The 22,897-nt window shown below is 50.2% G+C and overlaps 4 protein-coding genes across 17 annotated transcripts; 1 reads left to right on the top strand and 3 right to left on the bottom strand.

Annotated features, from left to right (window-relative positions):
- Positions 1-685: 685 nt before the first annotated feature.
- On the bottom strand, positions 686-13,613 carry mcama (melanoma cell adhesion molecule a). Its single transcript, XM_085935956.1, has 17 exons — positions 13,572-13,613; positions 12,185-12,278; positions 5,452-5,585; positions 5,130-5,358; positions 4,961-5,031; positions 4,805-4,892; positions 4,551-4,730; positions 4,322-4,449; positions 3,922-4,063; positions 3,697-3,812; positions 3,397-3,538; positions 3,194-3,324; positions 2,982-3,123; positions 2,608-2,643; positions 2,036-2,165; positions 1,826-1,955; positions 686-1,739 (listed from the first exon to the last, which is right to left on the bottom strand). Exons 2-17 carry the CDS (start codon positions 12,243-12,245, stop codon positions 1,737-1,739), a joined length of 1,863 nt encoding a protein of 620 aa, XP_085792082.1. The 5' UTR covers positions 12,246-12,278; positions 13,572-13,613; the 3' UTR covers positions 686-1,736.
- Positions 13,614-13,852: 239 nt separating this feature from the next.
- On the bottom strand, positions 13,853-18,679 carry tmem120aa (transmembrane protein 120Aa). Of its 13 annotated transcripts, XM_085935968.1 has the most exons (12): positions 18,459-18,668; positions 17,578-17,696; positions 17,407-17,508; positions 17,239-17,298; positions 17,060-17,155; positions 16,904-16,993; positions 16,749-16,814; positions 16,621-16,682; positions 16,426-16,518; positions 16,204-16,268; positions 15,402-15,470; positions 15,089-15,331 (listed from the first exon to the last, which is right to left on the bottom strand). In XM_085935968.1, the coding sequence occupies exons 1-12, from the start codon at positions 18,534-18,536 to the stop codon at positions 15,233-15,235; spliced, it is 999 nt and encodes a 332-aa protein (XP_085792094.1). In that variant the 5' UTR covers positions 18,537-18,668; the 3' UTR covers positions 15,089-15,232. The 13 variants fall into 13 exon arrangements, 12 of the variants coding, with proteins under 12 accessions (XP_085792091.1, XP_085792092.1, XP_085792086.1 ...); XM_085935967.1 differs by having other exon boundaries at positions 17,239-17,508; positions 18,459-18,666; XM_085935960.1 differs by lacking the exons at positions 15,089-15,331; positions 15,402-15,470 and adding an exon at positions 13,855-14,375 and having other exon boundaries at positions 16,372-16,682; positions 18,459-18,679.
- Positions 18,680-19,729: 1,050 nt separating this feature from the next.
- Positions 19,730-20,722, top strand: pfdn1 (prefoldin subunit 1). Of its 2 annotated transcripts, none has more exons than XM_085935387.1 (4): positions 19,730-19,881; positions 20,176-20,342; positions 20,414-20,498; positions 20,592-20,722. In XM_085935387.1, exons 1-4 carry the CDS (start codon positions 19,822-19,824, stop codon positions 20,670-20,672), a joined length of 393 nt encoding a protein of 130 aa, XP_085791513.1. In that variant the 5' UTR covers positions 19,730-19,821; the 3' UTR covers positions 20,673-20,722. The 2 variants fall into 2 exon arrangements, with proteins under 2 accessions (XP_085791513.1, XP_085791511.1); XM_085935385.1 differs by having other exon boundaries at positions 20,589-20,722.
- Positions 20,464-22,897, bottom strand: ttc1 (tetratricopeptide repeat domain 1). Its single transcript, XM_085935382.1, has 8 exons — positions 22,763-22,897; positions 21,890-22,166; positions 21,754-21,814; positions 21,569-21,681; positions 21,411-21,447; positions 21,184-21,332; positions 21,006-21,060; positions 20,464-20,935 (listed from the first exon to the last, which is right to left on the bottom strand). Exons 2-8 carry the CDS (start codon positions 22,163-22,165, stop codon positions 20,805-20,807), a joined length of 822 nt encoding a protein of 273 aa, XP_085791508.1. The 5' UTR covers position 22,166; positions 22,763-22,897; the 3' UTR covers positions 20,464-20,804.

The following is a 22,897-nucleotide window of genomic DNA, read 5'->3' as shown; positions in this document are numbered from 1 at the left end:
ACACTTCAAAAAGCACTAGAAAATGATTTGAGAGAAAGCACCGGAAACCCTGAAGTGGAAAGCAATGAGTCCAGACCTGAAGCAGTTATTTTGTCTAAAAAGGTAGAGCCAAAAAGTTTAGGCTTAGGGTGCTAATACTTCCGTCCGGCGCATTTTGGGACTTTTGTGTAAAATGATATTTGATTTGAGTCTTTTTCCATTCTCTTTAGTGTTTTGTTTTTTTCATTGCAAGCAAAATAAATGAAGAGAATACTAAATTATTTGTAATTGCAATCATTTTCTGGAAGAAATTGAGCATTACCTGACAGAGTGGTGCTTAACCCTAACCCTTTGGCCAGCACTGTACATCCATTCCGTGACATTAGTTCTCTTCAGAATTGCTTTTACTATTTGTCTTTCATTCTTCTTTAGGGAATTTACTGATAGGTGACAAACGAATAGACAGTTGATTTACTGTCAACTCAAAGAACCTTTTGGTTTGTTTTACACACAAATAACCATAAACTGAGACGACGGACGCGGTTGCATAAATGTGCACAACGTGCAACAACTGGTGACGTGGCTGGCAGTGCCCAGAGAGAACTATTTTTTCATCGAAAATCGTGTTCAATGCAAATCAGCACACACCGGCCTCTAAAGTGGCCGCTGACAGACATGATAGGCGCAAACATATTAACCATTTTTTTTTTATTTGGCATTTTCTTGCAAAATTATTGTTTAAAAAAACACAAGCATCAACCAATCACATGTACTACTCCTTAATTTACACACTTCTTTTGAAAATAGTAAGTAAAAAAGAAAAAGTGTTCATTTACAACGATGTGTTTGTTCCCTGGTGCGGAGTCTTCCCTAACTCAGCAGAGCACAACACCAAACAAATAAACAAACAAACAAAAAAACTGTTCCCAAAAATTCACCCAAATATAAAAACGCTATATGTCATTCATAAAACGGGCCCAGCGGGATTTGAAATGTTCACTTCGAAAGTACTGTAACTGTCTCGGCTCACGGTTATATCAATGTGAGCACACGTGTGAACAACAGGTAAAAAAAAACACACACACACACATTTAAAATAGAGACATATTTGTTAAGGTTTGTCTTGGAGCCCAAACGCACGACACAACGGAAGTGAGACTTATTTCTCAAAGTACAAGACAAGTCAGTCTAGGAGAACTCAGGAAATAAAGGCAACAAAGGTCATTCTCTTGAAAAATCCACACAGGAAAAAACTAGACTTATAATCCACAAAAAGAAATTCACAGAAAGTCAGGAATTACCACAGGTGAGAGGAGGCTTGTGATCCAAATCAAGAAGGACTCCGGCAGCGGCGGCGGCAGCAGCTTCAGCTCGATCCTCACACTGGAGCTGACAACACGGGAAGCAGGCAGCAGCTATATAGCAGCCCTGCTGAGCTGCTTGATTGCTGATTGGCCTCAGGTGCGAGATGAAGCACCTCTGGTCCTGGAAGGAGGCTTAGAGAGGCGGGTCCTAACAATATTCAGTGGAAGTCTACAAAATGAACGAAACCAGGCAAAGCAGCTTGGAAATTTGCCCGGCAACAGTTCACAAATTGGGAAAACAGCAGTTGTGTAGGTATGTATCTTAAATAACAAAATGATGAAACAAATAGAAAATAAAAACCACTGACTCATAATGCAGTGTTTGTATTGTGTCGGATGACAGTACTGTGTGATTGGAGTCTCTGCTGATGAGCTCCTCCACCGCCGATACTTTCACTAGAAAATGCCAGAAGGTTCAAGCACATCCTCACTCACCATTTTGTCCTCGTAACTTGATTGTTCCGTAGCGGTGGCAAAATTACCTGTCCGTTTGTGCCCTTTTTGTCGTCGACACGGACAGCCTTGAGGAGCACCGTGTCCTCGGTCTTGGTCTTGGCCTCGGCGTTGTTCTTCATCTCCAGCACAATGTCATCTTTGGCGCTCTGGGAGCTGCTGGCGTCGGGGGGGGGGAGGAGACATTTCACAAAAGGCAGTCGGGTGCTCTCGGCCCAAGACGGACGGGCACCGCTCACGTGTCCTGCTTCCCCGAGCGCCCGCACGGAATCTTCCCCTTCTTGTGCAAGAAGTAGAGCGCGCTGCCCAGGACAGCCAGCAGCAGTAGGCATGGGATGACCACCACGATGATCACGCGGCCCCCCTCCGCTACACAAAGGCACAAGGACAAGACATTCGACGCACGGGGGCCTTGCTCGACAACAAAAAGGTACTTGGATTTTTGGTGGTGAACATCAACTGCTGACTGCAGAGAAGTCATTCAAATCAACTTGGCAATACAAATGTGACAGAATGTTGTTTAGTTTGTGAAAAAACATGCAAGCGGATGGCACGCCGCTCGCTTCATGCCATACTGTAATGAGTGAGAATTTTCACCCGGTCATTCAAAGGCATGTTCTCGCAAAAGAGAATATTTAATCCACCCTCAGGCAAGAGTCCCGTAACGAGAGCTCGAGATCATCAATAAGGCATGGAGCGGGTCCTCAAAGCCTTTTGCTGTCAAATGAGGAGGAGGAGGAGGCGGAGGAGGCGGAGGAGGACAGACAGTGGCCATGAAATGAGCCAGTGGGCCAGCGAACAACCATCTTACCAGAAGAGAATGGCACGCCGGAGGTGACCAGGGGAACTGCGAATAAGTAGAACAACACGCTTTTACACGCTACTTCATACACACACACACACACACAAACACCCGCGTTCGTACTCAGGCGTCAAAGCATTCCTTTGGCGCCAAACAACGAGGATGAAGTGAATTGAGGAGCTTCAATGGGGCAAATGTTAGTGCTTTGTTGCCATCATGCGTCATCTTGCTTGCGAAGGTGAACTGAATTGGACTTAAAGACAATTGTCTGCCCTCTTGTGACATCAGCAGGCAATTACAATGTCTACGAAGCAACTCGTCTTTCGGACAAGAAAGACACGGTTCAACTTTGATTGCGGCAAAAGCACTTTTGATTTGCTTACCAGCTTTGATGCCGAAAGCTCTGACATCGGCACCGAGGCGGTTGGAGGCGTTGCATGTGACGCCGATGTCCGAGCTGACAGCGACACTCACCACGCTGCGGCTAGCGTGGTCGCCGGACTCGCTTAACACCTCGCGCCACGTCTGCGGTGGGTGGCAAAGCGCAGGTCAGCGGGCCGCTGCCGTCGCAGCAGCAAAACCAGCGGCAATTCACCGGGCCGCCGTCGAAAATCCACGCAATGCTGGGCGCAGGGTGGCCGCGGGCCTCGCAACTCAGGTTGAGCATCCCGCCTAGCGCCTCGTCCAGGTGCACCTCCCGTTCCTCGCCCACCAGCTGCGGAGCGCCTGCGCGCGCAGCAGAGCGGCATGACACACTAGCTGGCGTGGCCCAGGCAGGACTTTGGGGTGGGGACTGACCATGGACGACGATGTGGACGGAGCCGCTGGTGTGCAGGGCGGACAAGTCGGGAACGCTCACCTTGCACACGTATTCTCCGGCCGTCCCGTAGGTGGCGTCCTGGAGGCGGAGCGTGTTTCCCACACCTACTATCTGGCCGCCCTGCTCGCACATTCAGTTCATGGTTTTGACACACTTCAGCACCATACGTCACATTCCAGTCCGGCTTGGCCTTTCGGACTGTCGACCCTCGCCGCGTCCTGTGCTCGAGTGAAGCCCGAAGCCGCCCGGGCACTACTTTGAAACTTGGGCCTACAAACCTTGTACCAGATAGTCGATGTTTTCAAGGAGGACAGAGCATTGCACGATGCGGTCAGATCTTCCCCTTTGAACATGGCCTCAGCTTCTTTGGGCACCACCACGGCGGGGTCCAGGTCTGAACACGCATCAGGACGGAGGATTTGTCAAGTGGATCCTGTGTGTGCGTGCATGTGTGCGTGTGTGTGTGTGTGTGCATGTGTGCGTGTGTGTGTGTGTGTCCTCACAATGCACTTTGAGCTCCACCTCTCCTTTGAGCTTGGTGTCGTCCCGGGGTTGACAGCGGTAGAGGCCACGGTCCGCGCGCGACACCGTCCGTAGTATCAGGACGTTGCCGTCACTGTCCAAGTCCTCCTCCGCACCGGGCTCCTGCCGCAAACATTGATAAGTGGTCCCCTCAAACCGAGAAGTAGACTTTGCTTTTTGACAAAGAGCCACCATTCTTTGGAATAGGGTGCATTTCTAGGCTGAGGCCGCTAGCTCAAAGTTAGCTTGTGGGCAAGCACTTGAGCTGGATAGAGTGCGGCGCACCAGGCAATAACGGTTTTGGCACCAATGGGCAGAGCAGAGATCCCACCCCAGCTCTCTTGGGAGAATTTTTAGCTCCCCTCCCCTTCTCGTTCTTACTCGTTCTCTGCTGAAATTGAAGGTCGGCGAGGGGTTGCCATCGCCGTGGCAACGCAGCAACACAGTGTCGCCCTCCTTGATCAAGCCCTTGGGGGACTCCCTCCACAGCTCCACCATGGTGGCTGGGTCTGTGGCGCGCGCACACACACACGCTTGCAAAGTCTCACTTCGGCGAGTGTGTCGACGGCAGTTCCGACTCGCTCGTGCGTGCGTGCGTGCGTGGACTCACAGTGAACGGTAACGCCGACGGCGGCGGACTCGACGGTCCTGACGGCGCTAGGCACCGAGAAGCTGAGCTCGCAGGAGAAGTTGGCGTCCTTGTCCTCCTTGAGCACGCGGTACTCCAGCGCGCTGCGCACCGAGTACAAGCCGCTCGACTCCACCGTGTAGACGGTCCGCACATTCACACCTGTTCACAAGTGGCCACCTCAGAGATGGGGCGCTGCAAATCCCAAAGCGCCAGCCAATGACGACGTGGCTTACGTCCCGCCGAAGGCACCAGAGGCATCTTGTCTTTGTACCAGCTGATGTTGGCCTTGGGAAAACCATTGCGGGCCTCGCAGATGGCCACCTAAAGGTGTCGGCGCTGCTTAGTCTGGCTCGGTTAGTCTCGCGCGGCGCGAGTCCAAAGCCACTCACCTCGGACGGCACCTCGGCCTTAACGCTTATCCCTGCTTGGACGCCCTGGATGAGTGGAGCTTCCGGAGGAGCTGGAGCGGACGCATGCATGCGTGCATGTCAATTTGCAAGCGTTCTCAAGGCGTGGCCCGCCGCCGCCGCCGCCGCCGCCGCCGCCGCGCTTCCTCACCAAAGACCCTGAGGCGTGTCTTGCTCTCGGCGGCGCCGGCTGACACACCGTTCACCTGGCAGATGAAGTCCCGCTCGTCGGACAGCTGCACTTCCTGGACGGTGAGGCGAGCGGCGCGCCGGTCCACAGCCACCCGGATGCGAGCGCTGAACTCTGTGCCCTCGTCCGCCACGTCGTCGTTCTCATCGACGTAGTAGATACGCACGCGGGAGTTGCCGACCCGGTCTTTCTGTGGATGGCGGTTGCGGACGTCACAAATGCTTTTCGTGATCCAAGGAAGCGAGGCAAAATGGAACAATCTGTGCAATTTGCGCTCACACACCACAAACCACTGGAACATGATGAATTCTGGAAGGCTGTCAGCTTGGCTGAAGTTGTACCGGCAGGGGATGTGGGCCGAGTCGCCCAGGTACACCTCCACCGTCTCCTGCATGCTCACCTCCACTCGAGCGCACACTGAAAACACACACGGGCATCTTTAAGCGCCGTTTGCATGAGACAAATGAGAACGGAAGCGGGACAAAGAAAAATCTTTCTGTCCGTTCTCTGTACTTTTCGCCGCTCTGGCTTTCTTCCATCTGGCCGACAGACACGTCTTGGCTTCCAAAACGGTTTCCCGGACCCGATGGCCAAAATTCAGGCCAAAAAAGGCGACACCGGACCGTCAAATCGCTGAGCCATGTTGAACTTGGATGCTCTGATTTCACACGCAGTTATAAAAAAATTTGGCCCACGAAATCTGGCTGGCTGGCTGGCTGGAGAAAGACTCTTGCGCTCCACTTGCGCTGCCAGATTAAACTCCTTGATTTATTTCCATTCATCAAAGAGCCTGTTTTTTGACTAATACCTCATGACTGGGTGTGGCGACATTTTTTCTTTTTTTTTTTGATGCCTCTGTCTTAATGCGCCGAAGGTACTTGGACAAAGCCATGCGACAAGAGCTGGACCTTGGGGTCCTTCTCGACGTTTTGCACTTTTGCTAAAGCAGAGCAACCGTGAAGAGTTGCCCCCATCCGGCTCGGCACGCCGCCAGTGGCAACCTGCCCGCCTCGTTCTGTCCCCCTTTTCTCCCGCCCGTCTTCCCACCCTTCCTTGCCGCGTTGGGCGCTCAGCCAAGCATTTCTCAAAGACAACGGCTGAGCCATTGTCCCCCCCCCCCCACCTGGATGGACCACATCTCTCCGCACAGAAAAAAAGCCTCACGTCAACAACAAGATGAGAGGTGAAAAACAGTTCACGGTGCGCTCAAGCTGGGTTTTTTTCCGCCAGCCCCAAAATGACAAAATATATTTGCACAAAAAATATTGTTGCTCTCTGGGCCCGCATTGCTCCAACTTTTGGGCTAATCGGCTTAGCGCTGGGGGGGGTTGTCGAGGATTTAGCCAAACTGGGTCTGCTTATTATCTCTTCCTATTGTGCTTTTATGTGGCAAGTCCGCACGGGCCATGATCTACGGACCGTGACGACCTGTGTGTGAGCATTCTTGACAGTGACTTGTTTGAGGCCGGCCCGATTCATCATAAAACAAAAAAAACAGCAACAAAGACGATGATTTGAATGCGCTGACAGGATGGGTCCAGTCGTGCAACCGCTTATCAGCGCACGAGAGAAGACGCCTGCGATGCACAATGTGGCCTTTCACAATAGACCTTTGAGGAAGCCGGCCGGAGGCCATTCAAAGTCTAAGGTGAAGAATTCACTACTTACACAAAAAACAATCTTGGATGATTGCAAAGGTTGCGCGTGCCGACCGGAACGCTGCCGAAGCCAAAATGATGTTGACGCAGAGTCACATCGAGGAAAAACGACGCCAATAAGCAGGCAATGAGGAAATTACCAAAAGAATTTGTCATCTCAAACAAGAACAACGCCTCCAAGTAAGAAGTCTTGATACAAGTTTGATCAATTGCAAATGAAAGAACAAAACGCTGAGTGCCATGTAAAAGCCCAACTAAACTGAATAGGCAGGAGCCCGTGCAAGCTCATCTGTGCCAGGGTCAAAGGCCAACTGCTGGAAAAAAAACAAATCTGGCAAGTGGTCGTTAGGGGGACACGACCATCCTCGCTGACCGCCTGGAGAGCTTCACGTGATGTCACGCTTGGCATGAAAGCACACTTTGGGTGATTGACATTGGAACACCGAGCAAAGTTAACTTCTAGAAAAAGAGCAGGAGCTCCTCCAGGCGCATTAACACCTTCCGGACTTTGGACAAAGCGCAGTCTGACATCAAAGCGAGGACACACACATGCGCAGAGCTAGGCAGAGCAAAGTTTTCGGGAGCACAATGAAGCACAAATCTCCCGGAGGTGCCTTCCTGCAGTGACGGTCGGCGAGGAGCGAGCAAGTAAGTCCGCTCTTCCTTGGCACGCAAGAGTGAGAGAGAGATAAGCGAGAAATCTCCTCATAGGCAGCTCCGTATGCAATTTCAGATTGGTGACCCCCTCCGGGTCCGGAGCGTTGTCAATTGCATATCGGTGGCGTGACGTGAAAAACCTTTATGGAGAAATGACAGCATATCAGCATGGATCCTGCGCCAAACAAAGCAAGGCTGCCGGCAGGTCGCCGGCGGATCGCCGGCCTACCACGGGCCCATCCCTTTGATCCCGTCGGCCAGTCACCGGGGGATTCGCTGGGATCAGAACCCTGATGCCACACCTTCCCCCAGCCGAGATGCCTGACGTCAAAGAGAATATCGTAGCCATCAGCCACGCTGCCGGCTGCAATAATGAGGGAGCGGGCAACAGACGGCCACGCCCAATTCAACAGCACAATTACCAGCTGACAATGGTCACACCTCAGTTGCGATGGAGCTCTGACAAACTCAGATAAGACTCCACATTTCTCGACACATCAGATTAAAATAATCCGGCGCAGCTGAGTACAAAAGTCCTTCAAAGACACGGAAACGGTGCTTTCAAACCAGCTCGCGATTGGCTCGATAAGGGCAAACTGAGAACAAATCCAGCGTTTGTTGACATTTTCTTCCTTCCAATTGTTGTGCAAACACCGCTGGCCGTAAAGCACGCCGGCGCTATGAGCCGCCTCCTGCCCGCAACAAAACAAATGTCCATGAAAAACAGTGAGCAAGACTCCATCTTTGCTGACTGCATTGCAAAGCCATTTCCAACCTGGTAACGCTCGCGGCCATCTGCGCAACGGTGCCTTGGAGGATTGAAATCAGTGTTCCGGGCCTCCGCTGGGCAGCAGATGTCAACCTGAAGCCCTTAGGGGGGCCTTGCTGAATCACACTCTGGCTTACTCAGAGTCAGCACGTTTAGTTGGCCACAAATATTGATATTATTAATATTGAAAAACATTGACTTTGGATTCAGTTAACATACATGTAATCACTGTACGGACGAGACAAGTTGAGAAAACATCATCTGTTGATTTATTAAATGTAGCTCCCTCCGCATGGAGTCTGCTTGATCGATCAATACCGATGCATACTATATGAGCGGAACTCAGGGAGGGCGTGCATTGTGTTGCTCACTGACGAGCTCCTCTGCTTGTTTCTCTGCGCTTCCGTGGGGGGAATGTTCATTTTGGGTTGGACTTTAAAGCCATTCTGATCTTTAAGCGTGCCGTGTAAAACGAGGGACATTATGCAGTCAGTCATTGTAAATCAACAACTGCGAATGAGATTCCTCCACCGGCGCTCTTAGTTATGTGATCCAGGGAGACGCTTCAAGAGATTAGCCCTCAGGGGAAACAAGCAACGACAACGTGAGGAAAGGCGGAGGGTGGATGGCTGCGCACTTTGCGGTGAGGGCGGTGTGAAACTCATTAGCGCAATAGCAAAACGGGCTCGGCGTGAATATTCATGTGCTGCACAAAAAGCTCTTTTGGACTTCAAAGCTGGCCTGGTTTTGAATTTGCCAACAGATGCTGACTGACGCTAGTGCGTGGGCAGGCGGGTGCCTGGCCTGGCACTGTGCCCAACATCGCAGCGGAGTCACACAACTTTCAGCTTGCTGAGAAGTTGACACTTTGCATGTTGATTGAAAATAAACACAAATCGTGGTCATTTTCAATGCCAGCTTGCTATTTTGCCATTGAATCGATGGCGAGTGCTAGCTTACAGTGGGCTATTTTGATTGGTTCCTCGTGGCTCTTATGTGGCCCTAAATGTCACCCAAATTGTTTGACTTCCGATTTTGTTAGCGGAATGCGCCGCAGGTATTCGATACTCCCAGCTGCCAAATACGACGTAAATAGACTTTTACAAGGTCTCCGTATTCACGCCGGTCAGACATCCCCATCAGACGACTGGTGGTTCCTTGGAACAAAGGTGACGCCCCGAGCGAATGACGCCGAGACGGATCAGCGGTATGGGCTTTGTCCCGACGAGAAGCGTGCCTGATCTCATATATCCGTTGCCAGAGGGGTGACTTGAAGCTAGAAGTGAAACTCTTGGTTGCTGACATCATGCTGTGGAGGTCACCTTTCACACCTCTGGCACCAGGCCTTGAGAGAACATTTTGAACATACAGCCCCCCCCCCCTCCAAAGGGGCACAAGAGAGGCACGCGAGATTGAAGCGAGCGAGGGGGGGTCATGGCTCCCAAAAGGCGGGAAGGTCCCCGCGTAACATGAGACGTGCGCCTCGTGTGGCAGTCCAAAGCGTCAGATGTGCAAGAGGCAGCTGCCTGCCACTGGAGCGCACAAGGTGGGCTTTTGTTGCCGCTGTTGTTGCTCTGGCACTTTTACCAAATATTGGGTGGCGGTGGCCCAAGAGAGAGCCCCCCCCAAATATGAATGGACGAACCACCTTTCTGTTTCTAACGAGGCTTCTTTGACGGGACGTTGCTGTTGCGTCTGCTGTCCAACTTGAACTCTCGACAAGCGTCCGGGCCAAATATTAGCGATTAACAAGGAAGCAGACAAAAAGGCACCGAGCGCAATCGGCTCGACGCTCGCACACAAATAATTCAGAGACTGGAGCGACGGCAGAGAAATTCCCTCCCGGAAGGTGTGGGCTCAAACTACGCAGGCAGCTGCTTCTGGAAATCAAATCCTGCTCTGACATCAGCCGAGGAGAACGCACGCGCGCACACAAAAGCCTTGGGGGGGGAGGCCTTTGGCTTAGATTGTCCCAAAACATCTGAGCCGAACCAAACCTTTCAAATGGGCCATGGCTGGATCACTTTTGTTTGGCTTGAAAGTTGTACAAGCTATTTCATTGTCAAGCCTTTTGGGGCTCAGGGTTTGTGTAAGCAAATCCGTGAGGGAGAAAGGAAGCAGCCCATTGCAGCATCTCGCTCTTCTTTTCAGCTTGACATTTCCAAAGCGTCCATCACGAGCTATCACCTAATGAATTGTTTTTGCAGCCCCGGCCGGGATTTCTGCTTTTCCAATCATGCTGCAGCACAGCCCGCTTGCTTCTCTCATCCCATTTCCGCAAGTATGCTGCCATGAATGACACGCCTGGTTCCCGCATCGGCCGGCGATCTCGAAGGAAACAACCAGACCGCGCGACTGTCGGTCCCGGTTTTTGCTCAACCTGACCCCGTTAATACCGGGTAGTGAGGAGAATTGGTCACTTGAATTGGCTTTGCGAGCAAAAAGTGGTCACAAATTGCAGTTAGGGAAGTGGGATTCCGCCTTTAACCAAAAGCTGGTCGGGCGGGCGGCTTCTCCGTCGGCGGCCGGCAAACTAATCCCAAAACAGACATCTTTAGTCCATCTCCGAAGGGAAGATCGGGATTAGGTCGCCGTAAGACGAGGCAAAAATAAGGATAAGGGGAGTGCGGTTAGGGAATGCTCCGGCCTCGATTTGTGATTTGAAAGCCGGCTTCGGTTACACGTGGCTTTTGAGCCATGTCTACGCAAGCGCTCGCCAGAAGGCAGGTAGGAAATGTCACGTCATTACGTATACATTCAGGCTGGGAAAGAAAAGCCTCGTCTGAATGCACATTTTCAACATTTTATACTGGCTCTGCTCTATTTGCTTCACAACAACAAGCAAGTGGAGATTTCTGTCCAATCCCCCCTTCTGTATCCCAGGGATAATAGTCATTAATCACCATTAATAGCATTACTGAATAAACCCACTTGAACTGACCTTTAATGAAATGTTACTGCTGATCGCAAAGAGTACAAAAAAATTAAATCAAGCCAGACGTGACTCAACGTTTTGGGGAATATTTTGGCAGCTTGTGGTTTGGATGGTGCCAAAGCAAGCTCTATCGTCAAGAAACAAAATAGCTACGGCACCACTGAGGCTCTTGAGAGACGAGACAAGCCGCCAGCTCTGCGCTAAATCTAACTACACATCCCCCGTGCTGAGTTTCAAACAAGATGGTGGCTTTAAGTTAACCAGTCCACTATATAGCCAACATTCTATACATATACAGTATGATATAGTATTATATCATATCATTCGTTGCTCTTGTCTGTTGGTTTTTACTCTTTGTGCTATTTGATTGCGAGTGTCGTGTACTGTGTCTAGTCACCGTGGGACGGTGGGAAACGTCATTTCCATCTCTTTGTGTGCCTGGCATGTGAAGAAATTGACAATCGAGCGGACTTTGACTTTCTTCAAGTTCAAGCAAGTCGTACGCCGGTGACAGAAACCTGAGATTCAAACTTGTAGGATTCAAATCAACGTTAAATTCAGCAAGTGAAAACGTGACCCGTATTCGGTTGTCAAATGTCTGTCTCTATTCGTCAGTTTGGACCGTCATAAAAACCCACGATTGTGCTTATATATTAAACAGATCAGCAACAATTGAAAAAAAAAAAAAAGGGGCGGGGCTTTTTTGGAACACCTGATAAAAATGTTCCAAACTGCGAATTATCGGGTAAATCAAGAGGCTTATTTAAAAACACCTTTAAAGCAGTTGACAACAACGAGTTTGTCCGCTGGCTGCGTTAAAAAATAAATAAAAGTGATATACATAAAGCCATTTGTGTATTAATTACATACGTTCAAATTAACCATGCGATACAGGGAGCGACATGATGCCAACGAGTTACGCGCACGAGACTGCGTAAAACCTTTCAAAGACTAGTCACAAATGGAAAAAAAGTACCAAGAGTTGCTTTAAACTCACCGCTCCAGCCGTGAAGAGCGAGAAGGAGACACACAAACGCTCTTTGTTGCGGGAGAGTCATGATCGAATCGAGTCGATGATCGCTGCAGCCAAGCTACAAACAAGTGCGGTGGAGAGCGACTTGGATGAGTGCATACGAAACCGGGAGGAGGAGGAGGAGACGGGAGGGGGCAAGGGAGGAGGAGACGGGAGGGGGGCAAGGGAGGAGGAAGGTGACGAGGAAGTATTGAGAAAGGAAACGACACTGAGGAAAGATGCGAGAAGACAGGAGACACTAGAAAGAAACGCGGACAGGAAAGAAGGTGATAAGTGAAGGACGCAAGAACAAGTGAAGGAAACAACACACGAGCAACTACTTGATCCACATTTGAATGTGCTGAACAAACATTCAGAACCACTTTTCATTGAAATTGACAAGGCACTGCAGCTTTTTTGACTTATCCCTTCCTTGTTTTGGGGGGGGCGGGCAGATATTTTAATGGAGTAGAGTGATTTATTTTGCAATCATTTCATAATTTCCATGAGCTATTTATATTTTCATGTTGTGCTCTTGAAAAAAAAACTAAGTCAGAGGAACACGGGCTGCTTCAAAATGCACTTTGATGCTTCAATGAGAGAGGGTGGCAAATAAATAAATAAATAGTCCTCCCTGTCTGAATTTGGTGGCTGCTATGGCAACCATCAGTGCGCAAGCAATTTGCTGAATTCGCTCGGTGCGCGCGCGGTTGTCCTGCTGGGACAGACTGCCTTGAAATAAAAATGAATGCTCTTTGTTCCTACACTCGGCGTGGGGCATGAGGGTTTCAGCCTGACTAGTAGATGCAATCATGTCGCCCCCCTCCCCTTATTAAATGCATATTTCATTGCGCTCTGCTCACAGTTGACATTAGCGTGAGTGCGCCCTGCTGCTGTGGGTCTTCATTTGCTAATGATGGAGGGGAAGCAAGAGAGAGAGAGAGAGGCAGGCGTTTACAGCATTAACACTTGTTTTCGAGAGAGAGAGAGAGAGAGAGAGAGAGAGAGAGAGAGGGGGGCTCCTTTGACTCGCGCCTTTAGCTAAATGAATGATGACACCCATCATTTCCGATCGGCATCGTTAGCAGGTAGCAAAATTTAGGGTCAAGATACGCTGCGACACGCAAACAAATATGTATAAATATCGATGAGCATAGGTTCATCACTGAGTCAAAAAGAAAAGGTATTACGACCGCAAGAAAATAATGGAGTTCACTCGTTGGGGTTCATCACAAGGGTCATCCTTCCACCTCAAACTCGTTTAAGCACAATGTTCCCAAATAGCCTACAATAGCAATAGCAATCCGTCTTCACGAGTTGTGTGTCCCAAGACAAAATTGTGTCCACATAGCGCACAGCTTCTGATCCTCACCTTTGTGAGATTCCTCTCGATCCCCTTCAGGGCTTCTTCTTTCGTGTCCTTTGATCGTGGCTGTGATCGAAGCTTCTCACCTCCCAGAGGAAGCGAGAGCGCGTCCGGCCCGCTCCAAGTAACAAGCTTCCCTGGCGGACGAGCTAGCTTCTCAGGCCCCGACGGAGCGGAGCGGAGCGGCTCTTCATTTGCCTCCTGCAGTTGGCTTGAAGACAGACGTGACAAAATGCTGCGGAACGGCTCCTTTGAGATTGATTGGCCTGTGGCATATTTTAATTGAAAATCCAATTTATTATCATTCTGTGTAAGGTTTTGCCGCTCCGCAAAATTCACTTATCCAAAGACTGTACATTTATTTCTTGTCAAGGAACTATTATGCTGCAGTGGGATGAGGTGGCACCGCCCTATGGCTTATTGGGTGATTGAGAGAGCTTCATTTAGACAAAAGCAGTGCCTTATATCTCTTCCATTCAATAAATCAAACTAAAAGTTAGCAATCTGTTACGCTCAGCTGGGGTGGTGAGCCAAAAAGTGCAGAGACTGAGGTTTCAGGGCAAAAATAATAGATTTACTTCTCTCACGAAAAGGTGATCCAAGGTGGATTGGAGGGAGGAGACACTGGTTTGACGTGGAGTTGAGCGCTGACCACGGAAGGTTAACGTCGAAGCCTCGAGCACACCGTCTCTCAGGGGCTTTTGTAGACAGCCTCTGACCAGATGATCTGGAACAGCTTGGTTGATTGAGATGAGCCACACCTGGGCTGGGCTGGGCTGGGCTGGGCTGACTGACTGACTGACTGACTGACTGGGGATGAGTGGCACAACACAATCCTTTGATTAAAAAGACATTTTGGCAGGGCCCCTTCCACATCCTCGATTCAGTTTATCCCTGGACTGCTCGCAGCTTTTAATGAGGCACATGAAAGCGGCCGGCGCGAACTGGCAGAAGAGAATCCCCCCCCCTCCCCCAGCAACCTCGCCCTCCAGCCTGAACGCATACATTCTCCGCCCTCCCATCTTCAGAAAGTTCCGCCGCAGCAAATTGGGTGTAAAGCTGCTTTTCATCTTAAACTTTCAGATTTGATGGCGCCCCCCCCCCCGAGGACGTCGTGCGGAGTCACATAGGAATCTCACAATTGTGAGCTCATGGAACTCAATGTGCGCTCAATGTGCGCGCAACGTGCTCGAACCCTGCGTTAGCATATCTGCAATTCCAAACGACGTTTGTGGCGCTCCAATTAATAACTACACATAACTAGAGGCAAAACAGGAGGCATCGTCTCAATGCCGCCATCTTTTGGACATTTTTGGACACTGCATTTTGTTCGCAGCTAGAAGGTGGTGGGTGAAATTTCAATGGTGCCTTTTGACTATCGAGAGCTATTTTGTCAAATGTGTTTCACCAAGTGAAAGTGATGCCTATTTTCCCTTCACAATTCCGATTCTAGCCGCAAAACACCAACAAGAAAAGCCGTGTGCACTGCAGCGTTGTCAAATCAATAACATTGAGCAGATCGCTTCAAAGCAAGGTGCTGCTTTTATTCAGCCATACACCAGAGGAACACGCTTTCCTTCTTTCTCCCAACGAAGGCCACTTGGGGGGAGCCGATAAGCCTGGCGGTGGTCAAATGGAGGTCGGGCAGGGGTCGAGATGCTCAAGTCCTAGAAGGACTTCATCGTATACTTGTGGTACACCACCCCCAGCGTGGTGAAGAAGTTACCCAGGAAGAGCGTCATGTAGGAGCAGCCGCACATCACCACCTCAGCCGAAAGGAAGCATTACGTTTTTCAACATGGCGAGGTAAAGGTATTGGGCCGGCCACACACCTACCTGCCACTCTTTACATTCCGGCAGCCGGAACATCTTGAAGAGCGTGACGCTGTTGTACAGCTGCCAGAACTGTGAGGATGACCGACAACACCTTTTAGTCAAACCGGCACATCGCTTTGCGAACAGAAACTACTCACTGGCAAACATTATTGTGGTACACCTGTAAGTCTCCACTGTACAGCCCTTGTGGCCATTGTTAGAGTCACTCAAACTTATTTGTCAACAGCCATGACACAAAAAGCTGCCCAAAAATCTTTCAAGTTCTTGGCCTTCGATTGAAACGTGCCTTACAATATGATGACAATATGAACGAGTGCCTTGTTATAGCACAATTTACATTTTTTTTTTTTCAAACAAATGAATGGCACCTCTATTCATTTTGCTAGCTCAATGGCCTAGTGGTAGAGTGTCCGCCCTGAGACTGGAAGGTTGTGGGTTCTAACCCCGACCAGCCGGGTCACACCAAAGACTATAAAAATGGGACCCCTGCTTGGCACTCAGCATTAAGGGTTGGAATCGGGGGGTTAGATCACCAAATTGATTCCAGAGCGTGGCACCCCTGCTGCTCACTGCTCCCCTCTCTCACCCCCAGGGCAGGGCAGGGCAGGGGATGGATCCAAATCACATGGACAAATTTCACCACACCCAGATGTGTGTGTGACGATGATCATTGGGACTTGAACTTTTAACGGGTTGGCATGATTTGAGTTAAAAGGTTTTTGTGTTGCGGGCTTGGCCATGTAAAGAATTCAACTTGCATTCTCAAGGCAGCACACGATTGAGCAGTGGGAGTTCAACTTACGTGACCGAAGAACAAGAACGGCAGCAGGAAGGTCAGCCCCCGCCACATCCAAGACTGAAAACCCTCTGAAGTAGCGCAAAAACAGAAGAACCCCGAATCAGAACTCGGAAGCCGTTTGTTGGTTTCGGGCAATTGTATTTTGCCACTCGCTGGATTTTGGGTACATGCCAATACAGAGACGTGATATCGTACTGCAACGCCCCGCGAAGGAGCGAAACAAACCAACAGTGAGGTCCATGTTGTGTCGCTCTCCGAGGGCTCGTAGTCGGTAAAGGCAGCCGCTCTGATAGTAGTACTGTAGAAACCGGACCAAACCTGAGACGAGAACAATCGGATCACACGCACGGCCGCGCCAGCCGCTCGTAGCGCCGGCCGCTCGTAGCGCCAGCCGCTCGAAGCGCCAGCCGCTCGCTTTACTTTGGTACAAGCAGTAGGAGAGGAACTGGTTCCGAAACATCTGGTACAGAATCCCCTCAGGCCTGCGAGTGGACAAAATGTCACGTCAGGCGTGGGCTTGAGCAGAGAAAAGTGAGGTCTGCGCTCACCAAGTGAGCATGACTCCGGACAGGAAGGTCGAAACGTAGTGATGAAATACCCACCAGCCTCGGATCCTGAAAGCGGACGACGGCCAACGGTATAGCTCGGACGGTCATCGACGCCTTTTGGTCCGTCTCTGACTGACGTTGGCGGAGTGGCCTACCTGGAGCCGTTGTTGATGAGGATGCTCTCGCGGATGGTGAGCGTGCAGTAGTACCACACCAGGAGGAAGTTGAAGAGGGCGTCTAAAGCTCTGCCAGAATAAACGCAAAGCTGGAGGCGGAGCCGCTGAAGGCGCAGCGGGCACTCTTTGACTCACCTGTAGCTGAACAAAAAGCGACAGGTGAAGGAGAAGAGGAAGAGGATGACCGTGAGGATCAGCTTAAACTTCTCGTATTCATCCTTGTAGGCAAATCTGCGCAGCGGAGACGGGGTCGGGAGAAGTCAGCGCGTGCCCCGGAGGCCGAGACGACCGTCGCCGAGGTCGCCGAGACTCACTTGGACTGCTTATTGAGGAGTGTGACATTGACGTTTCCCAGAACCAGCGTAAGGTACAACCTGTAAAGGGGCACGCGAGCGCACATTCGACAAAGCGAGTGGCGAGCGAGGGGAAGCGTGCGACACATATGAAAGGACGCCGCCACTCGGGTGCCCTTTGCTCCGAACCCGTTTGGCTTTGGGAGGAAGGCTTCCATCTCGGAGAAGGCGCGGGCCATGGAGTCTGCTTCCACCGGACCCAACTTGCGCCCGGGCCGCTCGGCCTCGCATCTAAAAACAGGAAGCGGCGCTGGCGTGAGCGCCTGCGCCACCACGCGTCCCAACGCCAAACAAGCCTACCGCACGAGTGACGACGAGAGTTCTTTGAGCTTCTTCCTGTGCCGGGCGATGGCAGAAGTGCAGCGGCTTTGCAATTTAGTGACTTCCTCCAACTTCACTCGGTACAGGCGATGCGTGTCCTGAGGAGCCGACAGACCACAATTAGCTTTGCCAAGACTCTTGGCATTTAAACATAGCGTTTGGCTAGACTCTGATCCTCCGGCCTTTCAGTTGAGAGCTTACGCTTTCACCGTACTTCCTTGACATCGAGTACTTTTGACCTTTGTGAGGCTCCTAGCACCAAAACTGTGCAATCCACTATGTCACAATAGCTAGGACTGTGGGGAAAATGTTATTTCAATATCTATCTATCTATCTATCTATCTATCTATCTATCTATCTATCTATCTATCTATCGATCACAGGCCAAAATAAACAAATTAAAGTAACTATCCTAGTACTTGTTTACGATGGTCCCGCTTTACGACATTAAAAAACATACGACATTCGGACATACGTTTTTCAATCAATTGTGTTACATTTATGGCCCAATTTCGTTGCATACCCGCTGTACAATGACAATAAGGGCATTCTATTCTGCAGATACATTCGGGTTACGTCGCCGATTTAGTTCGTAACATCGTCGGAAACCGAGGAACTATGTACAACCAAGCGTGTCGCGTGGGATAAGGTGACAAGGACGTCATTATACAAGAGGTGTGTTTCATTATTCGTTCGCATGTAGCCCAAAGCCAAAATAAAAGCGGCCAGTGAAGAAAACGAACACAATATTAAACACACACACGCACACGCACACACAAGGATCGTGACGTCAACAAGTTAGCCTCCGGGCTCCCTCTGTTGACATCGAGTTTAAAGCCTACAAACGGTGGAGAACTCACCTGAACATGTTGATAGTCCTTCTCCAAATCTCCCCACTCACGTAAACACTCCGACACGCCGGTCGGACTGAACAACATTTTGTCTCTTACTGGAGGAATGTAGAGTACGTGAGGGGAAAAACGTGCAGGACTCACGAAAGTCAAGTACAGTTCGCTGCAGAACCAATGGTGGAGCTGCCCCAAAGAAGTTCAGCCCACCACAATCAATCCCTCCCACAGCCAGCATTGATTTGAAGTAGTGTTGTTTACTTATTGTTTTTGGTTATGTTATCTTTTGTTTATTGTTCGGTTTAGTTTACTGGTGTGTCAATGTAAAATAAAGTTATCGATATTGATGTTTATTGTAAACAAAGTCATTCATCCGTCCATTTTCTATACCGCTTGTTCCCACGGGGGTCGCAGGCGTGCTGGAGCCTATCCCAGCAGTCATCGGGCAGTATAGGCGGCGGACACCCTGAATCGGTTGCCAGCCAATCGCAGGGCCCACAGAGACGAACAACCATACGCACTCGCACTCACACCTAGGGGCAATTTGGAATGCTCAACCAAGCATGTTTTTGAAATGTGTAAAGAAACCGGGGGAGCCGGAGAAAACCCACGCGGGCACGGGGAGAGCATGCAAACTCCACACAGAGAGGGTTGGAGGTGGAATCAAACCCGCACGCACCCTCCTAACTGTGAGGCGGACGTGCTAAAAACATGCATAGTAGGCTGATTGATTGAGCACTCCAAATTGCCCGTAAATGTGAGCGCAAATGGTTGTTCATCAGTGTACCCTGCAATTGGCTGGCAACCAGTTCAGAGTGTCCCCCCCCCCCATCCCCGCCTACTGCCCGATGACGGCAGGGATAGGCTCCAGCACGTCCCCAACCTCCGTGGGGATAAGCGGTATAGAAAATGGATGGATAAATTATTATTATTTAGGTCTGCTTTTCTGTCCTTTTAGAACCGAATAGTCAACTTTGGCTGTTGGCTGTCAAGTAACTCATTCAAACAAAAATGATTTTCGGTTTTAGCTTTCAAAATAAAATATACATGTTTTTATTATTAGTTTTTAATTGAAGGTCTGCTTTTCTCTCCCTTTAGAACCGGAAAGTAAACGTTAAAGCATGTTAATGTGCAACACGATAGGATAGAGTGGGAGATGCCTGTTTTGTATCATCTATTTTGTTCTGAAATCGTTTTTAGAGTGAGTCGCTGAGCTACAGATTCGCAGATGACTAAGGCGTTGTAAAAACAACATCAAAATAAAACACACGCATATGAACAAAACCGCATCATGAATAATCCCGATTTCTTGTAGAGATTTAAAAATGAATGTTGCCGGTGTAGCGGATGTCGTCAAACCGAGTCGGCCAGGCGCATGCGCAACACCAGAGCTTTCAGGAAAATGGCGGCGCCCGTCGATTTGGAGCTGAAGAAGGTAATTCCTCATGAAGACGCATGAACATGTGCGACGCAATGTTTTGCTATGCGAGTCTCGACCGAGGCCTCTCGTGTCTGTCTTTGCGTGTAATCTTCGAAATGTTCATTGATGGGAATGGCAACGATTGTGCGCCGAGACTGACGGGCGATCAGTCCATTGTTTACTAGTCGTCGATTGACGACCGCGAGGCCGGTGCGTGTGTATAGAAAATCATCTTGCCGATGTGAAGGCGTGGTTGGGGCGGCCCTTTGAATGCAAGTAAGCGTCGGTGTTGGTGTTTGCGGGCGTCAGGCCTTCTCGGAGCTGCAGGTAAAGATGATCGACACACAGCAGAAGGTGAAGCTGGCCGACCTGCAGATCGAGCAGCTGACGCACGTGCAGAAGCACGCCAACCTCACTCATGCAGAGATCAACACGCTCAACGACAGCACGCGCGTGTACGAGGGCGTTGGACGCATGTGAGTCTCACAGCCCGGCCGTCCACCTGCCAGATCCACACTCTGAAGACGCACGCCTTCATGCGCTCCAGGTTTATTCTGCAATCCAAGGACGACATCACGCAGCAGCTCAAGGTCAAGCAGAAGACGGCTGAGGAGAAAATCAAGGAACTGGAGGTAGCTGCTTCATTTTACATGGCACCTTTCGAGCTCAGCCGTGAGTGAGTTCCTGCGATGAGCTGCCGTTGCATGTTTTGTGCATCCCAGCAGAAGAAGGTGTACCTGGAACGCAGCGTCAAGGAGGCGGAGGACAACATTCGGGAGATGCTGCTGTCCCGGAGAGCTCAGTAATTGCTCCGTCTTGGACTCAAGCTCAATAAAGCACTTGTGTCACCACCTGATTGATAGCTCATTGATCAGCCCGGCCGGGGGGGTTTGGATGGGGACAGGGAAGGTTTATTGTGGAAGGATGGTGTGGCACAGTCACGTGTTGTTGGGCTTGTTGACAAAGTTGATGGAGTAGGAGCCCGTGTCGGTGTCCTGGTCGACCTGGAAGTTGCTGGTGGACAGGCCGAACGGTCGCAGGACCATGTTCCCCAGCTCCTTCAGCTTACCTGCCCGAGGGGAATAAAGGTCACGGATCATCAGTTCATCATTACAAATGCGGACAACATGCCTTCCTACCTAACATTTCTTCCTTCAGCTTCTCGTTCTTCTCGTGGATCTGCTGAGGTAAGCTCTGTGGAGACAGAAAGGAGTTGGACTTGCAGATCAGAACCCCAAACAAAAGAAAGATCCCACTCCAACAACTTGTCCCATCCCCAATTAAAACAGCAACTCCGAAAGTTTGGCCCTAACTCACCGCGCAGGCCCGCCTGGCCGCCGCCTGCCCAGGGTCTCGCTCCAGAACCTTCTGGTAGTCATCCAGCGCCTTCTCCAGCTGCTCCGTCTGCTCGTAGAGCTCGGCCCTCCTCAGCAAGGCCTTCACATAGTCCGGCTTCAGCTCCAACGCTAGCAACAGAGAGCGCCGTGAAGTCAATTTGTCTGGCAGCCCTCCACCGTAAGCTTGAAAAAACGGCCGTCACTAACCTCTGGAGCAGTCGGCAATCCCGTCATCCTTCCGGTCCTGACGCAAGAGGGTAAACGTTCTCATTCATCCTCGTCCATAAGCCGGCGTGTCCATTGTGGAGACTTTGCTTACTCGTGCTGGAGTAAACGTGTTAGCGTGAGCGTGGTGCCTTCCTTACCTGGTGCAGTCGGGCAGCCGCTCTGTTGGAGAACAGGACGGCTTGATCTTGGCTGAAACAGCGCGGACACAAGACCAACGCTCGCGTGTAGCTCTGCTCTGCCAGAGACCAATCTGCGCAAACACACGTCACGCGGCTCAAAGCGACACGTGTACTATGCTGGTGAATATGATGCTCAAGCTGACCTCCATTTTTAAAGTGGCAATTTCCTTCCTCCTTCAAGACGAGACTGCGCGATCGTCGGCTCTGAGGTGACAAAAAGGTGACGGCCCATCAGAGCGTGCAGGTGTGTTTTTGATATCAAACTTCAACTGCTTTTACCTCCTTCTCCTCCTCTGTCAATTTCTCCTCTTCCTCCTTCTGATGCTCATCTTCCACTTCTTCTCCGCGCTCCTTCAAGTCGGAATCGTTCAGCGTGTCCTCAAGCGCTTCTATTCTTGTGTCGTCCGCGGTCTCGCGTTTCATGTCCGTCTTGACGTGTCGTGCGTCCCAATCTCTCCGGTCCGGATGCTCCAAAGTCTCTTGGCAATCAAAAAAGTCCTCCCGGTCCACAGCGTCCTCCTCGCTGCATCTCAGCTCATCCGCTGGCCGGCTCATCCTCAACAAATGAACAACAGAGAAAAGACTATTAATTTGTCAGATTTGACTTGGAGTAGATTTTCAGAACCTTCATAATGCCCATGTTCACGACCTTGAAGAGGACTCCCAGAACCTTTCTGATCACAACTAGAGACTCGTCGTTGAAAATTGTAATAGTATCCATTTTTTCCCCATTACCACTTGAAGTTGAAGAAAATCCAGACTCGAAGAACCACCAGAACCTTTCACAACAAGCGACTAAGTAATGGATTTTAATGATTTGTTTTATGTCGCACGCACGCACGCACGCAGACACACCCTAGCTAAGTGAAGTTGTCCACTGCCTGTAGCTTCTGCCCTTTGACTGTAATATGAGGCTCCAGGTACGGTTTTCCTGGGGCAGGCTAGTACACTACTTCCAATCATTTGGGTACTGCGGAATTACGATGCTTACGAACGGAGTAAAGGCTAAAACGTCGATAGACATGTTTGCAACATGCAAAAACTCAAATAACAGTTGGACAACGAAACGTTTTCACAAAATGACATTAAGAGGACAAACAAACTTAACCTATAAGTAATATATATAACATATTGTCTGATTAATTGACATACCTATTAGCAACGCGAGCCCTCTGAATTATCCAAAGCACTTCCGGGTTGTTCTTCTTCGTTGTCGTACTCAGCCTTCTTCAGTACATTCATTTTACCCGGGTTGTTCTTCTTCGTTGTCGTACTCAGCCTTCTTCA

This window comes from Syngnathus leptorhynchus, chromosome 17 (assembly GCF_054491065.1).
Source record: "Syngnathus leptorhynchus isolate UIUO chromosome 17, UIUO_Slep, whole genome shotgun sequence".
Classification (NCBI taxonomy): Eukaryota; Metazoa; Chordata; class Actinopteri; order Syngnathiformes; family Syngnathidae; genus Syngnathus; species Syngnathus leptorhynchus.
This window is presented reverse-complemented; position numbering and strand designations above follow the sequence as displayed.